General features: G+C 46.0%; 1 protein-coding gene and 1 non-coding gene across 3 annotated transcripts in view; both read right to left on the bottom strand.

Annotated features, from left to right (window-relative positions):
- Ctc1 (CST telomere replication complex component 1) overlaps positions 1-20,319 on the bottom strand; it is a 20,721-nt gene extending 402 nt beyond the window's left edge. The window contains 23 exon segments of one of the 2 annotated variants that reach the window (NM_001107010.1): positions 1-37; positions 171-297; positions 391-556; positions 919-983; positions 1,079-1,223; positions 1,803-1,880; positions 2,318-2,492; positions 2,586-2,674; positions 3,979-4,172; positions 4,407-4,493; positions 4,580-4,895; positions 5,019-5,133; positions 5,811-5,937; positions 7,331-7,531; positions 7,620-7,797; positions 7,927-8,159; positions 9,494-9,622; positions 9,722-10,000; positions 11,532-11,676; positions 12,782-12,993; positions 13,091-13,328; positions 14,880-15,043; positions 20,067-20,319. The exon segment at positions 1-37 is cut by the window's left edge and continues 402 nt beyond it. In NM_001107010.1, the coding sequence (NP_001100480.1) occupies positions 1-37; positions 171-297; positions 391-556; positions 919-983; positions 1,079-1,223; positions 1,803-1,880; positions 2,318-2,492; positions 2,586-2,674; positions 3,979-4,172; positions 4,407-4,493; positions 4,580-4,895; positions 5,019-5,133; positions 5,811-5,937; positions 7,331-7,531; positions 7,620-7,797; positions 7,927-8,159; positions 9,494-9,622; positions 9,722-10,000; positions 11,532-11,676; positions 12,782-12,993; positions 13,091-13,328; positions 14,880-15,043; positions 20,067-20,099 (3,533 nt within the window). In that variant the 5' untranslated portion in view covers positions 20,100-20,319. 2 annotated transcript variants of the gene reach the window in all.
- Positions 20,320-22,705: 2,386 nt separating this feature from the next.
- On the bottom strand, positions 22,706-22,845 carry LOC120095420 (small nucleolar RNA SNORA7). Its single transcript, XR_015632476.1, has one exon. It is a non-coding gene; the product is annotated as a small nucleolar RNA SNORA7 (small nucleolar RNA).
- Between the last annotated feature and the right edge of the window lie 244 nt (positions 22,846-23,089).

Here is a 23,089-nt window from a genome sequence, read left to right as displayed (position 1 = left end):
AGCTCTCCACACTGGAACTGCTGCAGCCGGGGTGGTTCTGCGATAGCAAGAGCAAACATCCTGTGTGTTCTGTTTTTTAGTTCCTATCTACCATTTTCCTCCCCAGTCTAGAAAGCCCCTGTCCAGCCCCCACCCACATGCCTTTGTAGGACCTATCACCTTGTCCATACCTATTGGGGTAATATCACAAGGTCTCCTTTCAAGCGCAAAGGAAAGCTTAATGGGTCGGAGGACAAAGGGGCTGGTACAAAGTGTCTGGAGGAGCAGGGTCAAGGGTTCACCGGTTTTGCTTGCAGACTAGAAAGGAAAACTCAGGATTAATTGGAACCCAAGTTTCTAATCCCGCGCCAAACCCCCAAGAACGTGAACATCTATCAGAGAACTTCTTACCTCTGTTTGGGCTCCTGGCCCTTTAAACTGCAAGGCCACTCTCCCTGGCCCCCTTGCACGATCTAGGACATTGGACCACTCACTAGGACTCAGTCCTAGTGTTGTTGCCACATGATGATTCCTACAGGTCACTGTGGCTTCTGCGGTGCCATCTTCTACCAGGAGCCTAAGGGAAGGGAAGCAAAATTGCCCAAGCAAACCCACACGGACCATCCGTCCCCAGACCTAACAGACCCTGACCACAGCACTTCCACAGTGTAGCTCACTTTATCTTCATTTAAAAAAGGGAGGTAGGAGTGCGAGATGGGGTCTTGCTATGTAGCCCATCTGGCCTGATATCAATATGGAGTTCCTCAAACTCACAGCAGTTCTCCTGACTCAGCACCACCCTCTACCTGATGCTTGGATTACAGGTATACCACATACCCCACATTCAAGTAGTAAGCAACTTTCATGAAACAAAAATCATGCTACTCAGACATCAGAAGCCGTATAACTAGGGAGTAGCCAGTGTAACAGGTTGCCTACCTGATGCTGGCCTGGCTTATAGCCCTCTGAGATGGACAACTGGGGTCCTGACGACTACACTTCCCCTGGGATAAACAAGACACAGTTGGAAAAGCCCCCCTTCCTCCAATGGCGCCACTCTGGCACTTGACACCCAGCTCAGCCTGTCCTCTCCCAATACCTGGGGACAGATGCTGGTGCAATGGGCACACACCCACAGGATCTGAAGGCTCAGGACATACACAATATGGCAAGAGGTAGTGGCCTGGAAGGGAGGCCGGTCACCTTGGAGAAGTTCAGCCAGGTAGATGTGGGGCAAGGGAGCACTGAGGAGAGAGAGCAATGAGTAGCAGACACAGAAGCTGGGCGTGGGAGACACACCTAGATCCCAGAGTAGGCTTTAGGCTGCCCTAAATTAAAAATGAAGGCTACGTGGACAAAATAGTAAAACAATCTCAAAACCCTAAGTCAAGTGTACTCATATAAATAAAATAAATAAATCAGAAAAAAAGAAAGTAAGGTAAATCTAACTGGCCCTAACAAGCACAGGGATGGGGATAGGGACAGCCGTGAGTTCTACGCACGCCTGGAAGCACACAGCCCTTGCCACACTCTGGTTCCTGATCTCCAGGAGCCACCAAGAATTTCTTGGGCTTGAATATCAAGACATTCATCAGGAACAACATCCGTGCAAAGAGAAAAGCCTTAAAGAGCTTAGGATCTCAAGTTTTTCTGGGTAATGGGTATTTTTTTCTATTTGGAGCATATGAAATCCTTCTGACTCAAAAAAGCATTCTTTTGTGATCAGAGAAGACTACATCTGTGGCAAACATTCTAGGCCAGGCACGTGAGTAAAATGTCAGTGTGAAGTTGGGAAATGTAGACATCAGAGCCTCAACACTGACCTGGCTTTGGTCTCTGGGGGGAAGCTCAGGACCTGCACAGAAGTGGTTGACCGGAAGCAACAGTAAACAACGTTGGATCTGCAGAGAGAAGGAGTCGGGGATGAAGACAGAGCAGTCAGGAAGAGGAAGGAGGAGGAGGAAGAGACTGGGATCACGCCTCGAAGGCTGGGCTAACTCTTCTACCCCGGGGGCACATCCAGCTCTATTAAAGCAGAGAAGATGGCAGACAACAGACAGCAGACTAATAACCAAAGTCACAGCAAAGCTGAGCATAGTACTCCCAGCATCTGGAGACAGAGGCAGAGGCAGGAGGGGGGCTGTAAGTTTGAGGCTAGCCTGAGCTATATGGGAGGTTGCAAAATAGCCAGGAGTACAGAGTGAGACCCTGTCCTAAAACAAAACAAAAAAACAGTAAAGCAAAGAAAACATGTCCTGTGGCACAGTTAGGTGGGGGTGAGTATTCAAGACGACATCAGTAAGCAAAGAAGGTGTGGCCATATGATGTAGGTCTTCACCTGGAAATCTTTTTCTCCAGCTGGCTAAAGTGGACTCGGGCTCCTGGAAGGAGTCCTATTGGGGGAGGCAAGTGTGGATCTTCGATATATATGTCCAGGTGAGGGGGATAGTCACAGTCCTCCATTTCTAGAGCTACTGTTAGCTTCACACCTGCTTTAATAGCCCCAGCATTCCCTATGGATAGAGGGAAGGGTGGCCAGTGATCAGCCAGGACTACAAGGTCCCATCTGTCAACTCATACCTTCTTCCCCAGAGGAAAGCATTTACCAGGTTTTATCCTGCGAAGGGCCAGAGGTGGTTCACACAGTATCCGAGACAAAACCTCAGCAGAGAAAGACACCAAGAAATTGGGGGAGCTGAAAAAGAGAGAGATCCATGAGGAATCACACAACCGAGAGATCAGCTCACAAGATAGAGAAGGAGCCATCCCCAGCTAGACCACCCTTTAGTCTATGCTTCCTGAAGAAGCAGGTTTCTGGAAACAGTCATTTTGACTACAACTCCTCTTCCTTTTCTCCTTTTTTTTTTTTTTTTTTTTTTAATCCTTTGAGACAACTGTCTATAACTCCAGCTCCAGAGGATCTGGCACTCTCTTCTGGCTTCTGAGGATCTTGGTGCACAGACAGATGCAGGGAATACACTCATACACATAAAATATCAGTCTCATAAAAATTAAACACAATCCTCCTTCTCTTGTTTAGTTTTTAGACAAGATCTGTCTTAAAACTAATGGCAGTTCTCTCCTAGGCTGGGTGTGCTAGGATTACAGGTGCCACCTCCACCCAATTGCTTTGTCTTCAGCTTTTATTTATGTGTACGGGTGTGCTCCCTGCCTCTGTCTGTGCACGGGTGTGCTCCAAGACCCCCAGAAGCCAGAGGAGGGCGTCAGATCAGCTGGAGATGGAGTTAGACAGTTGTGAGCTGGCTGTGGTCCTCTGAAACGACAGCCAGTTCTTACTTACAGAGCCATGTTTCCAGCCCTCTGCAGTCACTTCCCTTCTTCTTCTGTGACGGTGAGACGGCCTGTACTCCGTATGTTGACTAGGCTGGCCTCAAACTCAGAGATCTGCCTGACTCTGCCTTCCATGTGCTTGGATTAAACATGGATACCACCATGCCCGGCTTATATTCAGTTTCAGTAATAAAAACCAGCCTCATAAGAATTACACATAATCCAGTAGAATTTTTCTTCACACGAAAAACAGCTTTTCCTTTGTACTCAGCTACAAAACCGTCTATGAAATACCATGTTTCTGCATTCATCCACTGACTGCACCCCACTGAACTCAGGTCCTTCTTGGCACTGCCATCTTCTTCCTTGTATTTTCTATCTGTTTTCTTTTATTGCTAAAGCCTTTCTTTAATTGTGGGTTGAGCGACAGATGCTCAACAGCATTTAGGCGGTAGAGCAGGAATCAAAGGTCATCTTCAGATACATAGCAACTTCCAGACCAGCTGAAAGACTAGATCCTGTCTCAACAACAAAAGTGTGGAGGGGAGGAGGAGAGGAGGAGAAAGTTTGTGACTATTCCACAGTGACGAGAAAGACTGAAGAGAACCCCCCTTACACTGACATCACACTAAAGAACTGTGTAAAGCAGAGAACACAGTGCTCAGTCAGCCCTGCCAGCACAGAGCAGAGATAATGGATGACACTTACTTGTCACTGAGCAGGTGAGCCAGTGAGGACTCAGACAGTGTTCTAGGGACCTCTAGTACATTAGGTATGTCCTGAGAGCTCCCAAGTTCCAGGGTCCAGTCCTCTTGGATAGTGAGGCAAGACACATAGTCAGTCAATTCCAGAGGACGGTGAGGTGTGCCAGATGAATGGTTTGTCTCAAACAACGCTGGTGTCTGCTGAGAAACATGAAGACAATTGCCTCTGCATGTGCCTAGGCCACAAGGAAGTTCCCTAAGTTCTCCAATGCTGACTTCTTCCCAGAGCGCAGTGAAGAAAGGGATCCCAACAGATGACTCAGTCCCCCTAAATTCTGCCTCTTCCAGGAGATCTAGAGGACCCAGGACTAGCATGCCTGCTACAGACTTCAATCCAACTAGCTTTCTGATGTGCAAGAGGAAAGCACTCACTGAGTCAGGAGCCACGAGCCGGTAGACTTGGTTTGGGTACAAGAACGGAAACCACTGAACTGAAGAGCCAAGGAAGATGAAGAAGACCTATGAGGAAAGGCAGCACAGCACTGAGCTGCAGTGTGAGCACAGGGCACAGGAGGTCAGGCCCAGGAACCCGGAGTCCCAGTTACCTTTTGGTCCTTGTTCTCTGCGGCCAGAGACTCAGGTGGGCTCCATCCAGAACCCTCCCTCTTCTGTGTGCCACAAAGCCAAGTTCCTGACACACGGAAACTCAGGGTGGGCTCTGCAGGTCGTGAACTATCTCCCGGAAGGAGACAAAAGTTACGTTTCATGAGGGCCTCCTTGTAGAACAGTAAGAACAGCCGGCTCTGTCCCACCTGGGGTCCCTCTGGGCAGGAGGAGGCTGTCTCAGATGGTTCTAAACCAACAGTGGGTCTGGGCACAGGCAGGATCAGGGCATCAGCCAGGTAGAACTGGACATAGACTCTGTTGGAAGAGGCAGATCTTTAGTGATATAGGAATTGGGTGATTCGGATCCCAAATCCACACACACCAGGTTCTTCCTTCCCCTCAGAGCCAGGAGGATAAGCACCGTTCCGGAGAACTGACCTGGCCTGCTTCTTCTGGATGAGGCTTGCCATGCCCAGCTCCTCCCAGGAAGGGAAGCTGCTCCTGACTTCTCTCTCTACTACCAGCTGGAATTTCTCTACCCGCACCAGGCAGCCTAGATGAAGAGAGTTTTCTATCTTAGAAGGAAAGGACTGTGGGAAAAGAAGTGAAGCAGACCACTGGGCAGACCTGTGTCATCCCAGGCCACTGCCGTCTTCTGAGGTGGACCTCCACACCTCATCACCTCAGCCCCAAGGCAACCACTCCAAGCAGAAAATACTCCATTTGCACGTGCAAGCCTGCCCTAGCTCTCAGGCCTTGTTCTTCCCCCCAAAAGTGTAACGTGCTTTTTTCTAAATGTAACACATTTTCCTCTCTAGGGTTTCCCTTGTTGTTTTGTTTGCTTGCTTTTTTGCCTGTTTGTTTTTGTTTGTTTTTTTGAGACAGGGTCTATTATATAGTTCTGGCTGTCCAGGAACTTACTATGTAAATCAGGTTGATGGTGAACTCACAGAGATCCAACGGCCTCTGCTGGGATTAAAGGCTAGCCCACCATCCCAGGCTCCTTTTTTACGAATCTCAGTAAGTCCAATAAGACCAGTGTTCTTCCAGATTATGAATGTAGGAAGCAGGAAGGTAAGTGTTTAGGAGCCATGGAGTGTAGGAGGGATGATGTTGGGAGCTGTAGCTGATCGACGTCCTTAAGAAAGCCCAGGAGACACTTCCTCTCCCAGCTCCCTGCACTGAGCTCTCCTCCCGCCACCATCATCTTTCCATCTCTCAACTCCGCACCTATGAGCTTTGGGTCAATGAGGGGCTGTGAACTCTCAGGCAAGGGTATACAGGGCAGTGAACCTCTTACGTCCCGAAGCTGCAGACAACCTTTATGAGACGAAGCCACCAGGACCCCAAGTAAAACCTGAAGGAAATAAAGGACAAGCTATTAATATTTATTAAACAAACATCAGGGACTGGGTGTGAGCCCAGAACTTGGAGACAGAGGCAGGACTGTTCTAAGTTTGAGGCTGTCTTGGTCTATATTATGAGTTCTAGGCTAGCCATGGTTCACAGAGAGATCCTGTCTCTCTAAAAATAAAAAAGGTCCACTGAGCATCTACCATATGTCGTGTGCTGTTTTAAACATTATCAGCAACAAAGGCAAGCACTTACACAGCTAAGAGTACGAACTAAATTGCTCTCTTGAACATGGTGGTGCATACATACTCGTAGTCCCAGTGATCAGAAAGCTGAGGTAGGAGAACCTCTGGGAGTTTGAGGCCAGCCTGGGCTACACAACAAGACTGCTTCAGGTTTAAACAAAACAAGCAAAGCAAAACACCAAAGCCATAACAAAAACAAAGCAAAACCCAACAGAATTCTATATTCTAAGCTACGTTTTGGGGGCTTGTTTTATTACATTTATTGGGGGTGTCATTTCACTTTTGTGGAGGTCAAAGGACAACTTCTTGAGGGAGTCAGCTCTCTTTTCTCACCATGCAGATTCTGGGGATCAAGCTCAGGCCACCACTGTCACTGACTTTTTTTTTCTTAATGGATGAGTTGCTCTGTCTGTATGTACACCTGTATTCCAGAAGAGGGCATCGATCCCTTTATAGAGAGTTGTAAGCCACCATGTGGTATCTGGGAACTGAACTCAGGACCCTCTGAAAGAGTAGCCAGTGCTCCTAACTACTGAGTCATCTCTCCAGGTCTCCCAACCCCCCTTTTGTTTTGTTTTATTTTGTTTGTTTCTGAGGCAGGGTCTTGCTGTGTATCCCTAGCTAGCCTGAAACTAGATAACCTGTGTAGCCTGAAACAGGCTAAGCACCATGCCCAGCATGGTTTTAGTTGTTGCTGTTCTCGCTGTTTTAGACAGGGTCTACGTAGTCCAGGTTGGCCAACTCAAAGAGATCCATTCATTTCTCCCCCTAAGTATTAGGATTAAGACATGTACTACCACGGCTGACCCAAGCTACAATTTCTTTCATTCTTTCTAGTTGCTATAAAAAGAACAAATTGATGAGGGGCAAAAACAAATACAGCAGTCTAATTAGAAAGCAATAATCCCAGTGCTTGGGAAGCAGAGGCAGGCAGATCTCTTGTGAGTTCATGGCCAGCCTGGTCTACAGAGTAAATTCCAGGACAGCCAGGGTTACACAGACCCTGTCTCAAACACCCACGCATGCACGCACAGATGCACAAAGCAGCATAGTCAAATGACAAAAACAAAAAACAAAAACATGTGATCTGAATAAGTATTTGTGATGAAACTGGCAACAGGTAGTTCCCTAAACCTTCTAGAATTCCCTTACCGGGGCTGGCTGGAACATACTGGATGGCAGACAGAGCCAGGACCAGGCTAGGCGACGATTCAGTTGACAGCTTGTCAGGTGAAAGGCTTCTGGGAAAGGCAGCAGGGCCCTTGGGTCAAAGGTAGCCCAAGCCCTGTGCTGCCCTTCCTCTGCCAGGGCAAGTATAGTAGGGAAAGTGTAGGGGGTCTGCAGCGGAGTATACTGTACGGAGAGAGAAATGATCACTACGCCCGTTACCTGGGGTCCTCAGGCATTAGCTCTGATGCCAAGCGTCCCCACATCCTCATACCTTCTGAAGGGGACAGTTATGTGGTTCTTCCAGGATCTCACTGTGTGCATGCCGAATGGGGCTGCCAGGTGGAATAAGAACATCCCAGGAGGGAGCCAGGAGCTGCAGTCCCAAGCTGGGCTTCCCAGGAGAGGAGTGCTTCAGGAACTGTTGACATCTCAACACATGGGGACAGAGCCTTGGCCAGGGGGAGAAATACAGTCATTTCCCCAAGATCTGTCTCTTCCAGGATCTTGCTTCCTCTACAGAGAAATTAACATCCTCCCACCCATCTCCACCCCCGATCCTCAATCTCCATCCTCCTCACTTGTAGACCAGCTCCTCCAGGGCCTTGGTAGCCCATAAGTATAAGGGAAGTCCTAACTGACATTTCCACACCAATTGCTCATACAAGGAGGCACCATGAACTTTGTAGGACGGCAAGTTCTGAGGCTTAAGACAAGAAAAGCCTTGCAGGCGAACAGTGCCATGGAGACAAAGGGCCAGCACAGGTTTTGTTGTTCCTCCACCCAGGCCCTGGAGGAGATGAACATCACGGAGCTGCAGGGAAAACAGAAAAGCAGAGGTAAACAGTGTGTGTAGTACACACCTGTAGGATGTCATACAGGTACAAGATAGAACAAGGCCTGTCATTGGAGATGAGAAGGATGGGCGGGGAAAAAAGTTTTAGAAAGAAGAGATGGGAGGAGGCGGAGGAAGCATCAGAGGGAACATGGAGGCTGATGTTAAGATTCCTCTCTGCAGGGGTTGGGGATTTAGCTCAGCGGTAGAGCGCTTGCCTAAGAAGCGCAAGGCCCTGGGTTCGGTCCCCAGCTCTGAAAAAAAAAAAAAAAAAGATTCCTCTCTGCACATTTACAGGTTGTTATGAATATTCTTATGGGATGGATGTGTACAGATTTGTGTGTGTGTGTGTGTGTGTCTAGATGAGAAAATTATATACCATCAATTAGATAGAGGTTATTGTGTTGTGTGTTCTTTCATATGGTGATTTAAGTTTAAGAGAATTTGTGGTGGTGGAGACACTGGGCCGTCACAGAATTGAGATGTATATTTCTGGCATGATGGCAACCTCCCTTGGGAACTAGACGGGTAGCCAGATTGTTGCCAGGCTCAGAGAGAAGCCATCAGCAGTGTGATATGGGATAGAGCTAAGCTGGTGAGAGGCTTTGCTGACTGAGATGAAGATGTCCACCAGACATCTTGGGGCACTGCGGTGCCGGACCTAGTGCGGGGTAAAAGAGAACCATTTCTAAAATTTTATGGCCACACATGCCTGTGAATCCCAGCACTTGGGAGACAGAGGCAGGAGGACTCGAAGATAAAGGGCCATCTTTGGCTACACAGAGGCTTGAGGCCAGCTTGAGCTACTAAGATGTAAAAAAGCAATGCTTGTGACTGCAGTGCTCCAAATCAGAGACAGGGGGTTGGAGGTTTAGGCCAGCTTAGTTTATATAGCAAATTTCAGATCAGCCAAGGCTTCATAGTGAGACCCTGTCTCAAAACAAATAAGACCAAAAAAACTACCTAAGGGCTGGAGAGATGGCTCAGCAGTTAAAAGAAAAGTACTACTCTTACATAGGACTCAAGTTCAGTTCCTACTACCCACTATGACTGGCTCATAACAACTAAACTTCAGAAAAACCATCTCTTGAACAAGACAAAACAAAATAATCCAAAAACAACAAGGGTAGAGGTGAGACCCCCAGCTTAACTCCTGTAGAGATGGCTACTGTTTCTCCACCCCAGGTTCCAAGAGAAATTCATGTCCCCCAATGTTGCCTATCTCATTTTCCATCAAAACTCATTCTCTCCGAGGTCACCCATCTCCCATAAACTGAGGGTCTTCTCATCTCTACGTCTGATATCTGACATACCTCCAGACAGACCCCTGGTCGAATAACCCGCCTGAGGCCATGGATCTTCTGGTATGCAAGGCAGAGAATCAGCTGCCCATCAAGAATGTAGAGGCTGGCAGACTCGTTCAACACGTCAGTGACTGTTCCCTGCACAGGGGACAGAGGTCCGGTTGGCCACTATTTCCTCCTCCTTCAGAGGCTCACAGTGTAAGTGTCACGACCTCTAGATCAGTACCTCTCACTCACCAAATAATGCAAGACTTTGGAACCTCGGACAAGCCCCTCTTGGCCTCTGCTGTCTCTGGAGCTGGTGGGCTCGGGCAGCGGTTTATGGCCAGCGTCTGCAAACGCTACGTCCAGCTCCAGCTCTTGCACATAGCCTGGTCTCAGTGGCATCAGAGTTGAAGATGGAATGGTTGTCCAAATACAGGAACGGTGACCCCGGGTCTTGGTTATTCGCAATTTTGTCAGCACATAGGCCCTACCAGGCCGGAGGACTCGGTGCCACACCATCTGAGCAGGAATCTGGCTTAGGCAGAGGGAGGTAACATTATACAAGAGACCTCACCCACTACCCATAATGCTGCCTGTCTGTTAAAGGCCCTTCCCACAACAATTTGACTCCAAAGACCTCATGACTTTCCTTATTCTTTGTCTTCTGTTTGTTCGGTTGGCTTTTGTTATTGTTTTGTTTGACTCTGTTTCACACAAGGTCTCCAATTGCCCAGGCTGGCTTTAGACTCACTATGGAGCCACAATTAGTGTTGAACTCTTAGTGTTATAAGCTACTGAACTTTAAGGATCTCTCCGCATTAACAGGGAATGCTACATATTTCATAAACCTTTCATAAAGATACAAACCATCCCTGAAATTTCTTTCCAAATAATAAATATCCCATCAAGAAAATCATGTTCAACATGTTCTCTCTCACACCAGAGCATACAAGCCAACCATTTATTTCATTCATATGAGCTGAGGACATGACTCCAGTATTGAGGCGGATGTTACATCACAGGTTATTCACTCCTCTTTACCATGTTTCAGATCATGGGAAGACAAAAACCCAAGCAGTAATACAGAGACATGTGATCATGTCCTTTCTTTCCTTTTTGTGGATTTCAGGGGATTTTTGGGGATGGGGGTGTTGTTTTGGTTTGCTGTTTTTGGTTTTCCAAGTAGCCTTGGCTGTCCTGAAGCTCATTTTGTAGATCAGGCTGGCTCTACCTGCCTCTGCCTCCTGAGTGCTAGCATTAATGGTGTGCTACTACCTCCCAGAACTTGTCTTTCTTTTTCTAAATGTATTTATTTAAACTCTGTGTAGATGGATGTTTTGCATGCGTGGACATCTATGTACCACTTGCATGCAGTGCTCAAGTTGGATCCTTTGGAACTGCAAGTATAAACACTTGTGAGGTGTCATGTGGCTTCTGGGAACCAAACCTGGGTCCTCTGGAAGAGCAAAGCTACCACCCCTCCTCTTGTCTCTCCCTCCCTCTCCCTGAGACAAGGTCTTACTACATAGACTTGGCTGGCCTGGAACTTGCTATGTACATACATTAAGTTGTCCTTGGCCTGCCTCTCTGCCTCCCTAGTGTAAGGATTAAAAGCATGAGCCACCACCCCAGCATCCATCTTTCTAGTGTGTGTGTGCAGGTGCACATGTGGGCAGATGCCCTATGCCCATTCACGTGGATGTCAAAATCAATTGTAGATATCATTTCCAGGGCTCTGTGTCTTCCATTGCACTGTCACTGAGGTTACAAGCCATGCTCCTGTGCCAGGCTTTTCCATAAGGATCAAGGCCAGGCTCTCATGTGCATAGGGAAAGGGCTTTCCTAAGCCATCTCCTTAGCTTTGTCTTTTCTCCCATCATCCTCTTTGCCTGCCTTTAGACTGTTTCCTTCCTCCAGTTTTTACTTCCATATTTTATGTATTAATCCAGATACACACATAAGAAACTTGAAATCTGTCCTCCTGTGTCCGGCTTACCTCTCCCTGTGTTCTCTTGGTTGTACCCCTCTACTCCCATATGCCCCACTTTACCCTGGTCCTCACCTGGACAATGACGGACACCTGGCTGCCAGCTTGGGCTAATTCACCAAGTGTCATGATGAAGTACCTTTTGTTCTGAGTTACCATCAGGGCACTCAGATGGACCAGTTTTCCAGCAAGATTTAGCTCCTTTATTTTGCATTTCTTTCTAAGGAAAGAAGAAAAAAAGACATTTTGATTCTTTCCTTTTCTACAAATCTTCCCTTCCACTGTAAAGAACAATCTTGTAGCAGTGTAAATTATCAATAATTCTAAGCTATTATCTAAAAACTGTCCAACCCATCTTGACCTCACACATGGTATACGTCCTTAGCAGGCAAAGGCAGCTTTGGTGGGAAAGATGTTTTCTGCCAAGGATGAGGACTGGATTTGATCCTGGGAACCACAGAAGGAGAGAACCATCCCTCGATTGTTCTCTGACCTCTGTGTGTCTGTGTGCTATGATGGGATTTTCATAAACACACACACAAAGAATCCTCTTGGGGACTGGGAGAGAGTGCTTGTCTGACTTCTAAATACAAGCTCTACTGCTAGAACCAACTTTTTAAACAGCCAGTGTGGTAGCATGATCCCTGTGGTGGGAGATGAGACAGGTGGGGCTATGTGACTAGTGAGGTCAAAGAGGGCCTATTTCTCCTATTGTCCGAGGAATGACACTTAAGGTTAGCCATATGCATGTAGGTACACACAGGTATACGAAAGCAATTTGGTTTCTTTAAAAAAAAAAATTATTGGAAGGGTTGAGGATTTAGCTCAGTGGTAGAGCGCTTGCCTAGCAAGCGCAAGGCCCTGGGTTCGGTCCCCAGTTCCGAAAAAAAAGAAAAGAAAAGAAAAAAAATTATCAAGCCAGGCATTGTGGTGCATGTCTTTAATCCTAGCACCTGGGAGGCAGAGGTGGATGAATTTGAGTTCAAGCCCAGTCTGTTGTACAGAGTGAGTTCTAGGACAGCCAGTACTACACAGAGGAACCATATCTTGAAAAGAAATCTTATTTTATGTGTATGAATGCTTCCCCTGGAACTCACTACATAGGCTCCACAGCCTTCCTGCTTCAATGTCCTGAATGCTGGGATTATAGAGTAAGCCACAACCAGCTCCAAGCTTTCCTCACAACTTTCTTGATATTTCAAACTCTAGTGTTCCCTTGTTCCATCTATCATGTATATTACTACCAAAATGTCTTCCTCCATGGAAAATACCATCATCCTCTAAATTTCCCAGTGTTCCTTCCTTTCCTAAGAGTGGAAAATTACCTGTATCTGAGCAGGTAGGACGCCTTTTCTGGGTAGAGGACAGGGATAGGCGTGAGGGGGCCAGGACTGACAGTCAAAGGAAATACTGGCACAGGTGTACCCCACAGCTCCAAGTGCCCTGCCCCCAAGGAATTCCTCTTGGCGGGAGGGAGGTAACTCCAACTGGGGAACAGGAAGAGATGGCCCAACCAAGAAAGGTCTAGATCTATAAGCTAGAAGAGATCAAAGCCACAGGTTAGCCAGGACCTGAGCACCTAACTTTTACAGCTCCTGTTCACACGGGAGGCAGATGGTCCCCATTCTACTCACCTCACAGTCCAAGGTTCCAGTGTTATCTCTCACATACAGGCCTCCACTCCTAGACTCTTGTTCCAAATCTCCTAATAGGTCTACTAGTGTCCCTAAAAGTAACAGCTGTTCCCGGGGCAGGACACTGCCTCCTGGCCCAGCTCCTCGGGTCCAAGCCTGGTAAGCATTGTCACTCCAGGACAGGTGGCTGCAGCATGGGAGATGCTGATTCGTCTTCAGATTCTGTACTGAGACAAAGCTGCAAAGTGAAGAAAGTAGTTCTGCACATCAGTTATGGTGAGAAAGACTCAACCTAGACACAGCACCAAGCACCTAAAGAGGGGCTGAAGAAGAGCTGGGCTAGGAGATGCCTGCCTAGGAAATTAAGGATAGGGTCTGGGTCTAAAGGCCAGGCAATGTCTCTAAGGGAAACACAAAGCCTTTGATGAATATCTCGACAACAAAAGACCAAGAGACATGAAGGAGACTTCAGGAGCAGTCTGAGGAAATAAGTGTCCACACAGAACACTAAAGACTCCACAAGGGGCTGGAGATGTGGCTCAGTAGTTAAGAGCACCAACTGCTCTTCCAGAGGTCCTGAGTTCAAATCCCAGCAACCACACGGTGGCTCACAGTCATCTATAACAAGATCCTATGTCCTGTTCTGACAGCTACAGTGTATATGTATAAAAATGGTTTGGATGTAGATTCTCCAGTCATTGAACACATCCAGGTGAACAGGCACCTAAGATGCTACAGAGTTCATGGATGGATTAACCCATCCATGAGCTCCCCCTGCCACACTTAGATGATCTTCACTGAGAAGGAACAGATTGTTCCAAAGCCAGAAGAGGAGGTTGGTTGCACAGAAGAAAAAGATATCCCAGAAGAAACTGAAGAAACAAAAACTCATGGCATGGGAATAAATTCAGCATAAAATAAATGCAGATAAAGGAAACAAACAAACAAACAAACAAACAAACAAACAAACAAAAAAAACCCTCCACACACAGGCTGGAACAATGGCTCCACAGCTAATTAAGAGGCAATGGTGTGCACTTTTAACCTCAGCTTGGGAGGCAGAGAGGTGGAACTGAGTTCAGGTGGTTAGCCTGGTCTACAGAGGGCGTTCTAGGGCAACCAGAGCTACCCAGAGAAACCCAAACCCTGTCTCAAAAAACCAAAACAAAGCAAACAAACAAAAGAGCACTGTTTGCTCTTCCAGAAGACCAAGGTTGAATTCTCAGCATCCACATAGTGGCTCACACTGTCTGTAACTACAACCTGAAGGAATCCGATGCCCTCATTTGGCCTCCAACATCTCTATATAAATATATATTTATACCCATATAAAGAAATTTAATTCCATAACTTTTAAAAATGCAGTTATATGAATAGACGGTAAGATGTCACTGAGAACTGAGACTGAGGGACCAGCATTTCCTTCAGCTGGTGACTACCTCTGAAGTGATAAAGGAGGATCAACAAAACAGTTATTAGGAGATCTCGCTAACGCCCTTCCATCACATCTTACAAAAAGGAACAAAGAAATACAGCAAAGCACTAAGTTTTAAGGCAGGCAGCAAGAACAAGGCATACAGAGCACTGCCTGTACACGTCATATCAGCTAAGTCACCTTCCTCCTCTCCCCTCCTCTCTATAAACACGACTCAAGCCACGACAGAAGGACTTTGTGAACGAAGCTGAATGGAGACTAGGAAATTCTGCAGAAGAGGGTACGGGCATCCACCTTCTCCACTCACTCCTCCAACCTTCCCCACACCCACCAAGCCCCACCTTGCCGCCGTACCTGTAGCTGAGGGGCAAGGTTAAGTCCTGGTTCTCCCCCTGGGACAGCCATGTCTCCTTCACACAGTCAATTACTGAGCGAGTCACCTGTTCATTAGGCTCCTCGTCCACTGGACAAAGGGTCTCTTGGATGAAGGCCTGGGCAGCCTCAAGCCAGGCTTCCTCCTGAGGAAAACGAAACTAGTGAAACATCTTAACAGTATCCTGCCCATCAAAAGACTTTCAGAGGATAAAGTAGACACAATCAATCAATCAATCCAGACAATCGAAGGATAAATGTCTCGAACCCAAAAAAGTTTTAAAAGTCAGTCGGAGGCTGAAGGCAGACTCCATGGAGAGGAGGGCTTGCCACAGCGAGTCCAGCCATAGTTAAACAGGAGCCATTTAGCCTAATATTGTCCCCTCCAACAAACCAGTACTGATCCTTAAAATGTCCACTTAAAATTTGGACTCCTGAGGGCTGGAGTGATGGCTCAGCAGTTAAATTTTCTAGAGGACCAAATTCCAATTCCCAGCACCCACATGGTGGCTCACAACTGTTTGTAACTCGAGACCCAGGTGATCTGACACCCTCTTCTGGCCTCTGTGGACACTACATGCACATGGTAGACACTGTATGCACAGGGTGCAGATATACATGCAGGCAAAACATCCATAACACGTTATAAAAAAGAAAGAAAAAGAAAGATAGAGATTCCTCTGTCAGCCTTTCTCTGGCCATAGCAAGTCAACTGCCATTCTGACCCTAGGAGCTTCCACAGTATCTGGCGCACATGGCTAATCCATTACATAGCACTGGCCCCATGGTTAGGGTTATCTCATCTTATATTGATTCTGGTTCTAAGTCTGGAAGCAGAAAAGTAAAGATGGAAGAATTGCTTTAAAAAATCCACGCCTTGGGGGTTGGGGATTTAGCTCAGTGGTAGAGTGCTTGCCTAGCAAGCTCTAGGCCCTGGGTTCGGTCCCCAGCTCCTAAAAAAAGAAGAGGAAAAAAAAAATCCACGCCTTTAATCCTAGCACTTGGGAGGCAGAGGTAGGCAGATCTCTGAGTTGTAGGAAAGCCTGGTCTATAGAACAAGTTCCAGGTCAGCCAGAGAAACTCTTGTCTTGAAAAAAAAAATTCCTTTAAAAATTTGTTTTGGGGTTGGGGATTTAGCTCAGCGGTAGAGTGCTTGCCTAGCGAGTGCAAGGCCCTGGGTTCAGTCCCCAGCTCCGAAAAAAAGAAAAAAAATTGTTTTGTTTTTTTATTTTTATTTGGGGTGTGTGTGTGTGTCAGATGTGGAACAGAGCCATGGCTCAGGGAGTAAGAACAGTGACTTTCAGAAGTTCTGAGTTCAATTCCCTGCAACCACATGATGGTCACAACCATCTATAATAGGATCTCATGCTCTCTTCCGGTGTGTCTGAAGACAGCTACAGTGTACCCACACATCAAAAAGTAAATCTTGGGGCTGGAGAGATGGCTCAGAGGTTAAAAGCACCCGACTACTCTTCCAGAGGTCCTGAGTTCAATTCCCAGCAACCACATGGTGGCTCACAACCATCTGTAAAGAGATCAGATGCCCTCTTCTGGTATATCTGAAGACAGCTACAGTGTACTTATATATAATAAATGAATAAATCTTAAAAAAAAAAAAAAAGTAAATCGTAAAAAAAAAAGTAGGGCATAGTATGTGATTCAACAGTGAGACTGGATTGGAGGATCTTGAGTGTGGTGCCAGCAAAAGACACAGAAAGTAACAACAACAAAGGTGGTGGGGGACAACCAAAACCACAGTACTAGGAATAGAGATGGCAGTGAAGGGTTTTTACAGAGGACCCAGGTTCAAGTTCTAGCACCACATACATGGCAGATCACAAACATCTATAACTCCAGTTCCAGAATATCCTACACTCATTTTGACCTTTACAAGCTCCAGGCACACATGGCACACATATGTGGACAAAGCACATAGGTAAAATAAATCTTTTTTTTTTTAAAGGCGGGTGCTCATAAGATTTGAGACTGTGACAGCATGTACAAGACCTACACTATTTCAAGCCAGACAAAGCTCCAGCGAGAAGGGGAGGTGGGCACCAAGTCTCATGCTTAAAATGTGTGTTGGGAGGGTTGGGGATTTAGCTCAGTGGTAGAGCGCTTGCCTAGCAAGCGCAAGGGCCTGGGTTCGGTCCCCAGCTCCGGAAAAAAAAATGTGTGAAAGATGTGTGGCTCAGTGGTTAAGGGCACCGACTGCTCTTCTAAAGGTCCTGAGTTCAATTCCCAGCAACCACATGGTGGCTCACAACCATCTGTAATGAGATCTGATGCCCTCTTCTGACGTGTCTGAAGACAGCGACAGTGTACTCACATACATGAAATAAATCTTTAAAAAAAAAAAAAAAGAAAAGAAAAGAAAAAGAGAGAGAGAGATGTGTGTTGGGAAAAGGAAACTCAGTTTTCTCCAGTAATGGATTAGCCATGTGCGCCAGATACTGTGGAAGCTCCTAGGGTCAGAATGGCAGTTGACTTGCTATGGCCAGAGAAAGGCTGACAGAGGAATCTCTCTGTATCTTTCTTTTTCTTTCTTTTTTATAACGTGTTATGGATGTTTTGCCTGCATGTATATCTGCACCCTGTGCATACAGTGTCTACCATGTGAAGATATATCACACAGACTCTAAGGCAGGACCCAGGCTCCGAATTGTTTTCTTTCAGGTTAGTTTTGTTTTGGTTACTAGTCCTCTGATGCTCTGTCCATTACTTGACAACCTTTGTTTCTCAAAGTGAAATCAAATTTGGTTTGGTTTAAGAGGGGGATGGGAACAGGCAGATATCACTCATTTTTCACCCCATTACTCAGGAGGTAGAAGCAGGCAGACTGCTGTGAGTTCATGGCTGGCCTGGTCTGCATAGTGAGTTGCAGGAAGCGAGGGCTTGTGGAAAGACCCTGCTCCTCTCCTGATAATCCCCCCAACCCCCCAAAAAAGACCAGGAGGAGGTTTCTTAGAGAAACCCCAGAGCTGAGCTCAGGAGGTTCCTGGTTCAGAAGCAATGACAACATAGGTCCTGACAGAGGACTTGGATCTCCAAGGACAGGACTCTGATGGTAATGAGGAAGCAGTCCTAACTCACAAAGAGCCAACTGAAAGGCTGGAACAGACCTTTTGAAGAAGCTCATTTAAGAACAAAAATAAATAAATAAATAAATAAATAAATAAATAAATAAATAAATAAATAAATAATAAACAAGCCAATGAGATGGCTTAACAGGTACAGACACTTACAGCAAAAACCTGATTACCCAAGTTTTCTCTCTGAAACCCACATAAAGATGAAAAAGAGAAATGACTCCACAAAATTGTCCTGTGAACTCAACATGTTAGCTGTAGCACATACCCTACACATAAACATCATAGGCACACACATAATACTAGGACATGATAAACATCATAGACACACACATAATACTAGGACATGTGGTTTAGTGGCAGAGCATTTAACCAGCATGCATGAGGTTCTGAATTCAATCTCCTGTGGCTGGGTTGGGATTGGTTGTGTGTGTGTGCGTGCGTGTGTGTGCGTGCGTGTGTGTGTGTGTGTGTGTGTGTGTCTGTGTGTGTGTGTGTCTGTGTCTGTGTCTTTTTTTTTTTTTTCTCTCGGAGCTGGGGACCGAACCCAGGGCCTTGGCTTGCTAGGCAAGTGCTCTACCACTGAGCTAAATCCCCAACCCTGTGTCTGTGTCTTTATCCCAGCAATAGATACATAAGCAAGAATATCAAATTCGAGGCCATTGTGGGCTGCACAGTGCATTTTGAGGGCAGCCTCAGTTACATAGGGAAGACTGCCTTTTCCTGTTGTTTGTTCAAAGGAAAAGGATAGACTAAGGGCATTTATTCAATCAAATGGAACAGGTCTGTATTTTGAATAAGCCCCAAGATTAATTTTGTATAATGTAACTTAACACTATACACTTTACCCTCAAATACTTGAATTGCCTACCTTTGTTGCTGCTGTTGTTTCTAAAACAGGGTCTCACTACGGAGTCCTGCTCCCCTATAACTTGCTAGGCCTGCTGGGATTAAAGGTTTAGACCACCATGCCTGGCTGAACTGCCTACCTTGAACAGCCTTTGAAAGATGACTGTTGTCCAAGGATCTCTACTTTAGCTGAGTTTTCTCTCCTGAGATCTGGTCCTATCACTCTGCCCAACACAGGCCAAACAGCACATATGTCCCCTTACTACCACTCCAGCACTAAACCTATGTTCACTGAGCAAACAGTTAGCTTGAATCCTTGACTACTTTGTAACTAGCTCCTTGTCTTTTACAATATCCACCCCTTTATATTCTAATGTCTTACTCTTTTTTGGTTTGTTTGTTCTTCAAGATGGGGTTTCTGTACTCAGCCCTGCCATCGTGGAACTCACTATGAAGACTGGTGTCAAACTCACAAGAGATCTGCCTGCCTCTACTCTGAGTGCTGGGATTAAAGTTGTAAATCACTGTGCCTGGCCCTTTTTCTTTATCTCTGGTACCTCAATTCTGCTGCTGTGGATGAAGCACCATAGGTTCTGCTTTCAACCACAGTCTTTCAGTTCAACTGTCCACAGTACACTTCAGTAAAGTAAAACCCAAATCGCATCCAATCACTCCTCTGTCCAAAAAGGGCCAACAAGTGCAAGACAGGCATAGTAGTGCTGTGACTTATGTGATGTTAACGTGACGCTGTCATAAAAAGACCACTAACAACTACCAAGAAAGTGTTGCAAGTCAAGACAGTTCACTATTCCTTCTGATCCCTCCACCTCCACCCAATGGAATTTAGTTTTCCAAACGATGTTTGCTCTAACTCTTGCTTATCAACATGGCTCTGCTGCCTAGTACGGTTTTCTGATGCTTTCCCGCCTAGCTAACGGGGGTATGCACCCAAGGACTGGGGCGTTTCTCCTTTTCCCATCCAGCTAAATCAGAGGGCCCCAGTAACCATAACAACCAGCAGAGCTAATCTCCAACAGAGCGTAAACCTTGGACAGTGGGCGGAGACGAATTCCAGGCTGGGTCGGCCCTGGAACAAAGGGCCGGAAAAGCCGCCACTCCCCAGGCCGAGACCACAGACAACGGGTGGAAGGAGTACAGGAAGAAAAGAGATGCAGGACAAGGAGGAAAAACAAAACAAAAAACCCACGAGAATCACACAAACAGCACTCACGGAGGTAGGTGGTTGTGCTCGGCAAGCAGCCATGATGAGCCAAACCCCTACCCTGAAGAACGCGCGAACTCCGGGCGCAAGTGCTCACGGGAGAGAGCCTGTGACGTCAGGGAGCAGCACTGGCTCCTCCCCTAGCACCCACCAGCTGGCTACCCCACCACGGATCTTTTGCCTAGAACTGGCCGCAAGGAGCACACTGGCCTTAAATTTGCAGCGACCTTTCCGCTTCTATCACCTAGCGGGAATTACAGATGTGCGTCACCAGATCTGGCCTGTTTCCCTTCTATAGTGGCAGCGCATCCGGATCCTAGTGTTTCACGTGGGGTGGGTGGAGTGGGGCGGGGCGGGGCGAGGTTGGGAAAGGATGGGAGACCGCTGGAGCACACAGTCACTTGGCTCATAACTTGTAAAAATTTCAGTCTCCCTAATCTTACCAAGCAAAGATGTACATTTTAAAAGTAGCCACAAGCTGGATGGAGTGGCGCATATGCCTTTAACTCTAGCAATCCGGGTGCAGAATCAGGGTGGGATCTCTGTGGGTTTGAGTTTGAGCTAACTTGCTCTTCATAGTGAGTTTCGGACTAGCCAGAACTACAAAGTAAGGAAAAAAATAAAAAAGGCTCCAATTCAAGAGTCTTTTTTCCATTTTTTTATTCTAATGTCTAGAACTGTCCTTACTGTTAAAGAACTTGGTGGGCATATGTGGCTCAATTAATGAAAGCTTTTGCTTTCCCTAATTCAATCAGCCAGGCAGTCAATAGCTCAGTACTGGTGGAGTAAATAGAATTCATCTATGTGGCAGGCACTGTTTTAGGATCTGGGTATATTCACTGAAGAAAACAAAAATCCTCACCTTGTTCTAAGACAAGAAGATTGACAAGGGAAAACAGGCAAAATATAAAGAATGAAAAAGAAGGGGGGGGGGGGGTAAAGCTAGGGGGTTGTCTGACATTCCAGTTCCAGGGACCCAGTTCCCTCTTTTGGGTAACTGCACATGTGGTACACATACATCCATGCAAGTAAAACACTCAAACACACACACACACACACAGAGAGAGAGAGAGAGAGAGAGAGAGAGAGAGAGAGAGAGAGAGAGAAAGTGTGGTGGTGACATAACCACAGCAGTCAGGAGGTAGGAGCATCTTCATGAGTTTAAAGCAGCCTGGGTTACATTAAAAAAAAACAACAAAGGAGGTTGGGGATTTAGCTTAGTGGTAGAGTGCTTGCCTAGCAGGCGCAAGGACCTGAGTTTGGTTCCCAGCTCTGAAAAAAAGAAAAACGGAAAAAAAAAAAAAAGAAAAGAAAAACAACAAAGTAGAAACCTGCACATTTCTGTATCCCTTCATTCAACTTCACTTTTGATGCAAACAATTTTTTATTTAGTGCACTGTGGTGATGAAAAAGAAGTAGGGGCAAAAGCCCCTACCCTAGTGGCCATGTCTCAACTAAAAAGATTTTGTAGCACAAGAGAGTCTCTGTTGTTTAAGGGTTTTTTTTTTTTTTTATAACTTTCTTTTAAGATATTCTTCAAGCAGGCCTGTTGATCCTGACCTTCAAACTAACTAAAGGGAGGAAAGACTCAGGAGCTTCATGAGAAAGGAAAAAACAAAAACAATACATAACATTCCAGAACCACTTAATTTATCCTACCTAGTCAATGATTAGCATTGCCTTCAATATGAGCTTTTTATGAGTTTTTGCTTTGTCTTCTTGTTTTGGTTTCTGTTATTTTGAGACAGGTGCTGTGTTTTATAGCACCTTTTTGGGTCTTGAATTTGCTGTTTGGCCAAGGGTGACCTGAAACTCCTGAACCTTCTTTCTCTCTGAGGAGATTATAGGCTGTATGACCAGAATAGGCTCATAAGTTCTTTGTAAAAGAAATATTGCTGGAGAGATGACTCAGTGGTTAAGAGTACTGGCTGCTCTTCCAGAGGCCCTGAGTTCAATTCCCAGTAACCACAGTAACCACAGTAACCACAGTAACCACAGTAACCACAGTAACCACAGTAACCACACGGTAATGGGAACTAATGCCCTCTTTTGACCATCGGGAGTTCATGCAAATAGAGCACTCATAAACATAAATAAATCTTAACAAAAAAAAAAAAAAAAGGACAGATGGTTCAATGGTTAAGAGCACTGACTCCTTCCAGAGGTCCTGAGTTCAAATCCCATCTGTAATAAGATCTGGTGTGGTGTGTCTGAAGACAGCTATAGTGTACTTATATATAATAAATCTTTAAAAGAAAAGAAATGTTTGGAGCCAGTGTGGTGGTAGTTTCAGCCACCTAGAAGGATTAGTTCAAGGACAGCTTAGTGATACAGTGAAAGAATCTAAGAACGAGAGCCAGAGATGACGGTGTAGCTCCACAATCAGCACTTGGGAGGTGGAGACAAGAAGATCAGGGATTCAAGGTCAGTCTAAAACTCACAAAAACGTGGAACTTAAACTAAATGTTTCATCCCAACTATTTCCCTTATTATGTCAGAGGTGCGGTTTTTTCCCCTCTTTTCTCCAATACAGGAAATCCCTCCCCCTAATATTAAAGCCTCTTTTACAATCGCACCAGCCTCCTTTATTAAAACACCTATCAAAATTAACCATTCCTTTTTCTTTTTTCTTTTTTTTTTTCCTTGAGTGATGTTGCAGAGTGTCTTCCAATCACCAGCTACTGAGCAAACTGGGAATGGAATGGGTACCTCTGCTAGACTTGTTCTCCCTCCTGCTTCCTAAGCTGGCAGAATACTAGCAGTTCTCCAGACTCGATCCCAAGAGGTCAAAATTAACCATTCCTTTTGCTTTCAGCATTTCCCTGTCACTGTTAGAACCACTTCATTTATCCTGTTAGGGTCTGGGAACTGCTGCCCAAACCACTCAAACCCCTATCTCAGTTAAATAGAGCTGGTTTATTGAACACACACCAAGATAGATTAATCAGACTCCGGAGCTGTAAGCTACAACCTAAAGCTACAGCTTTGTAGAGGGAGGAGCTGATACACAAATCTGACTCCCTAATTGGTTC

The sequence above is a fragment of the Rattus norvegicus genome, chromosome 10, assembly GCF_021556685.1.
Source record: "Rattus norvegicus strain SHRSP/BbbUtx chromosome 10, alternate assembly SHRSP_T2T, whole genome shotgun sequence".
Lineage (NCBI taxonomy): Eukaryota > Metazoa > Chordata > Mammalia > Rodentia > Muridae > Rattus > Rattus norvegicus.
This window is presented reverse-complemented; position numbering and strand designations above follow the sequence as displayed.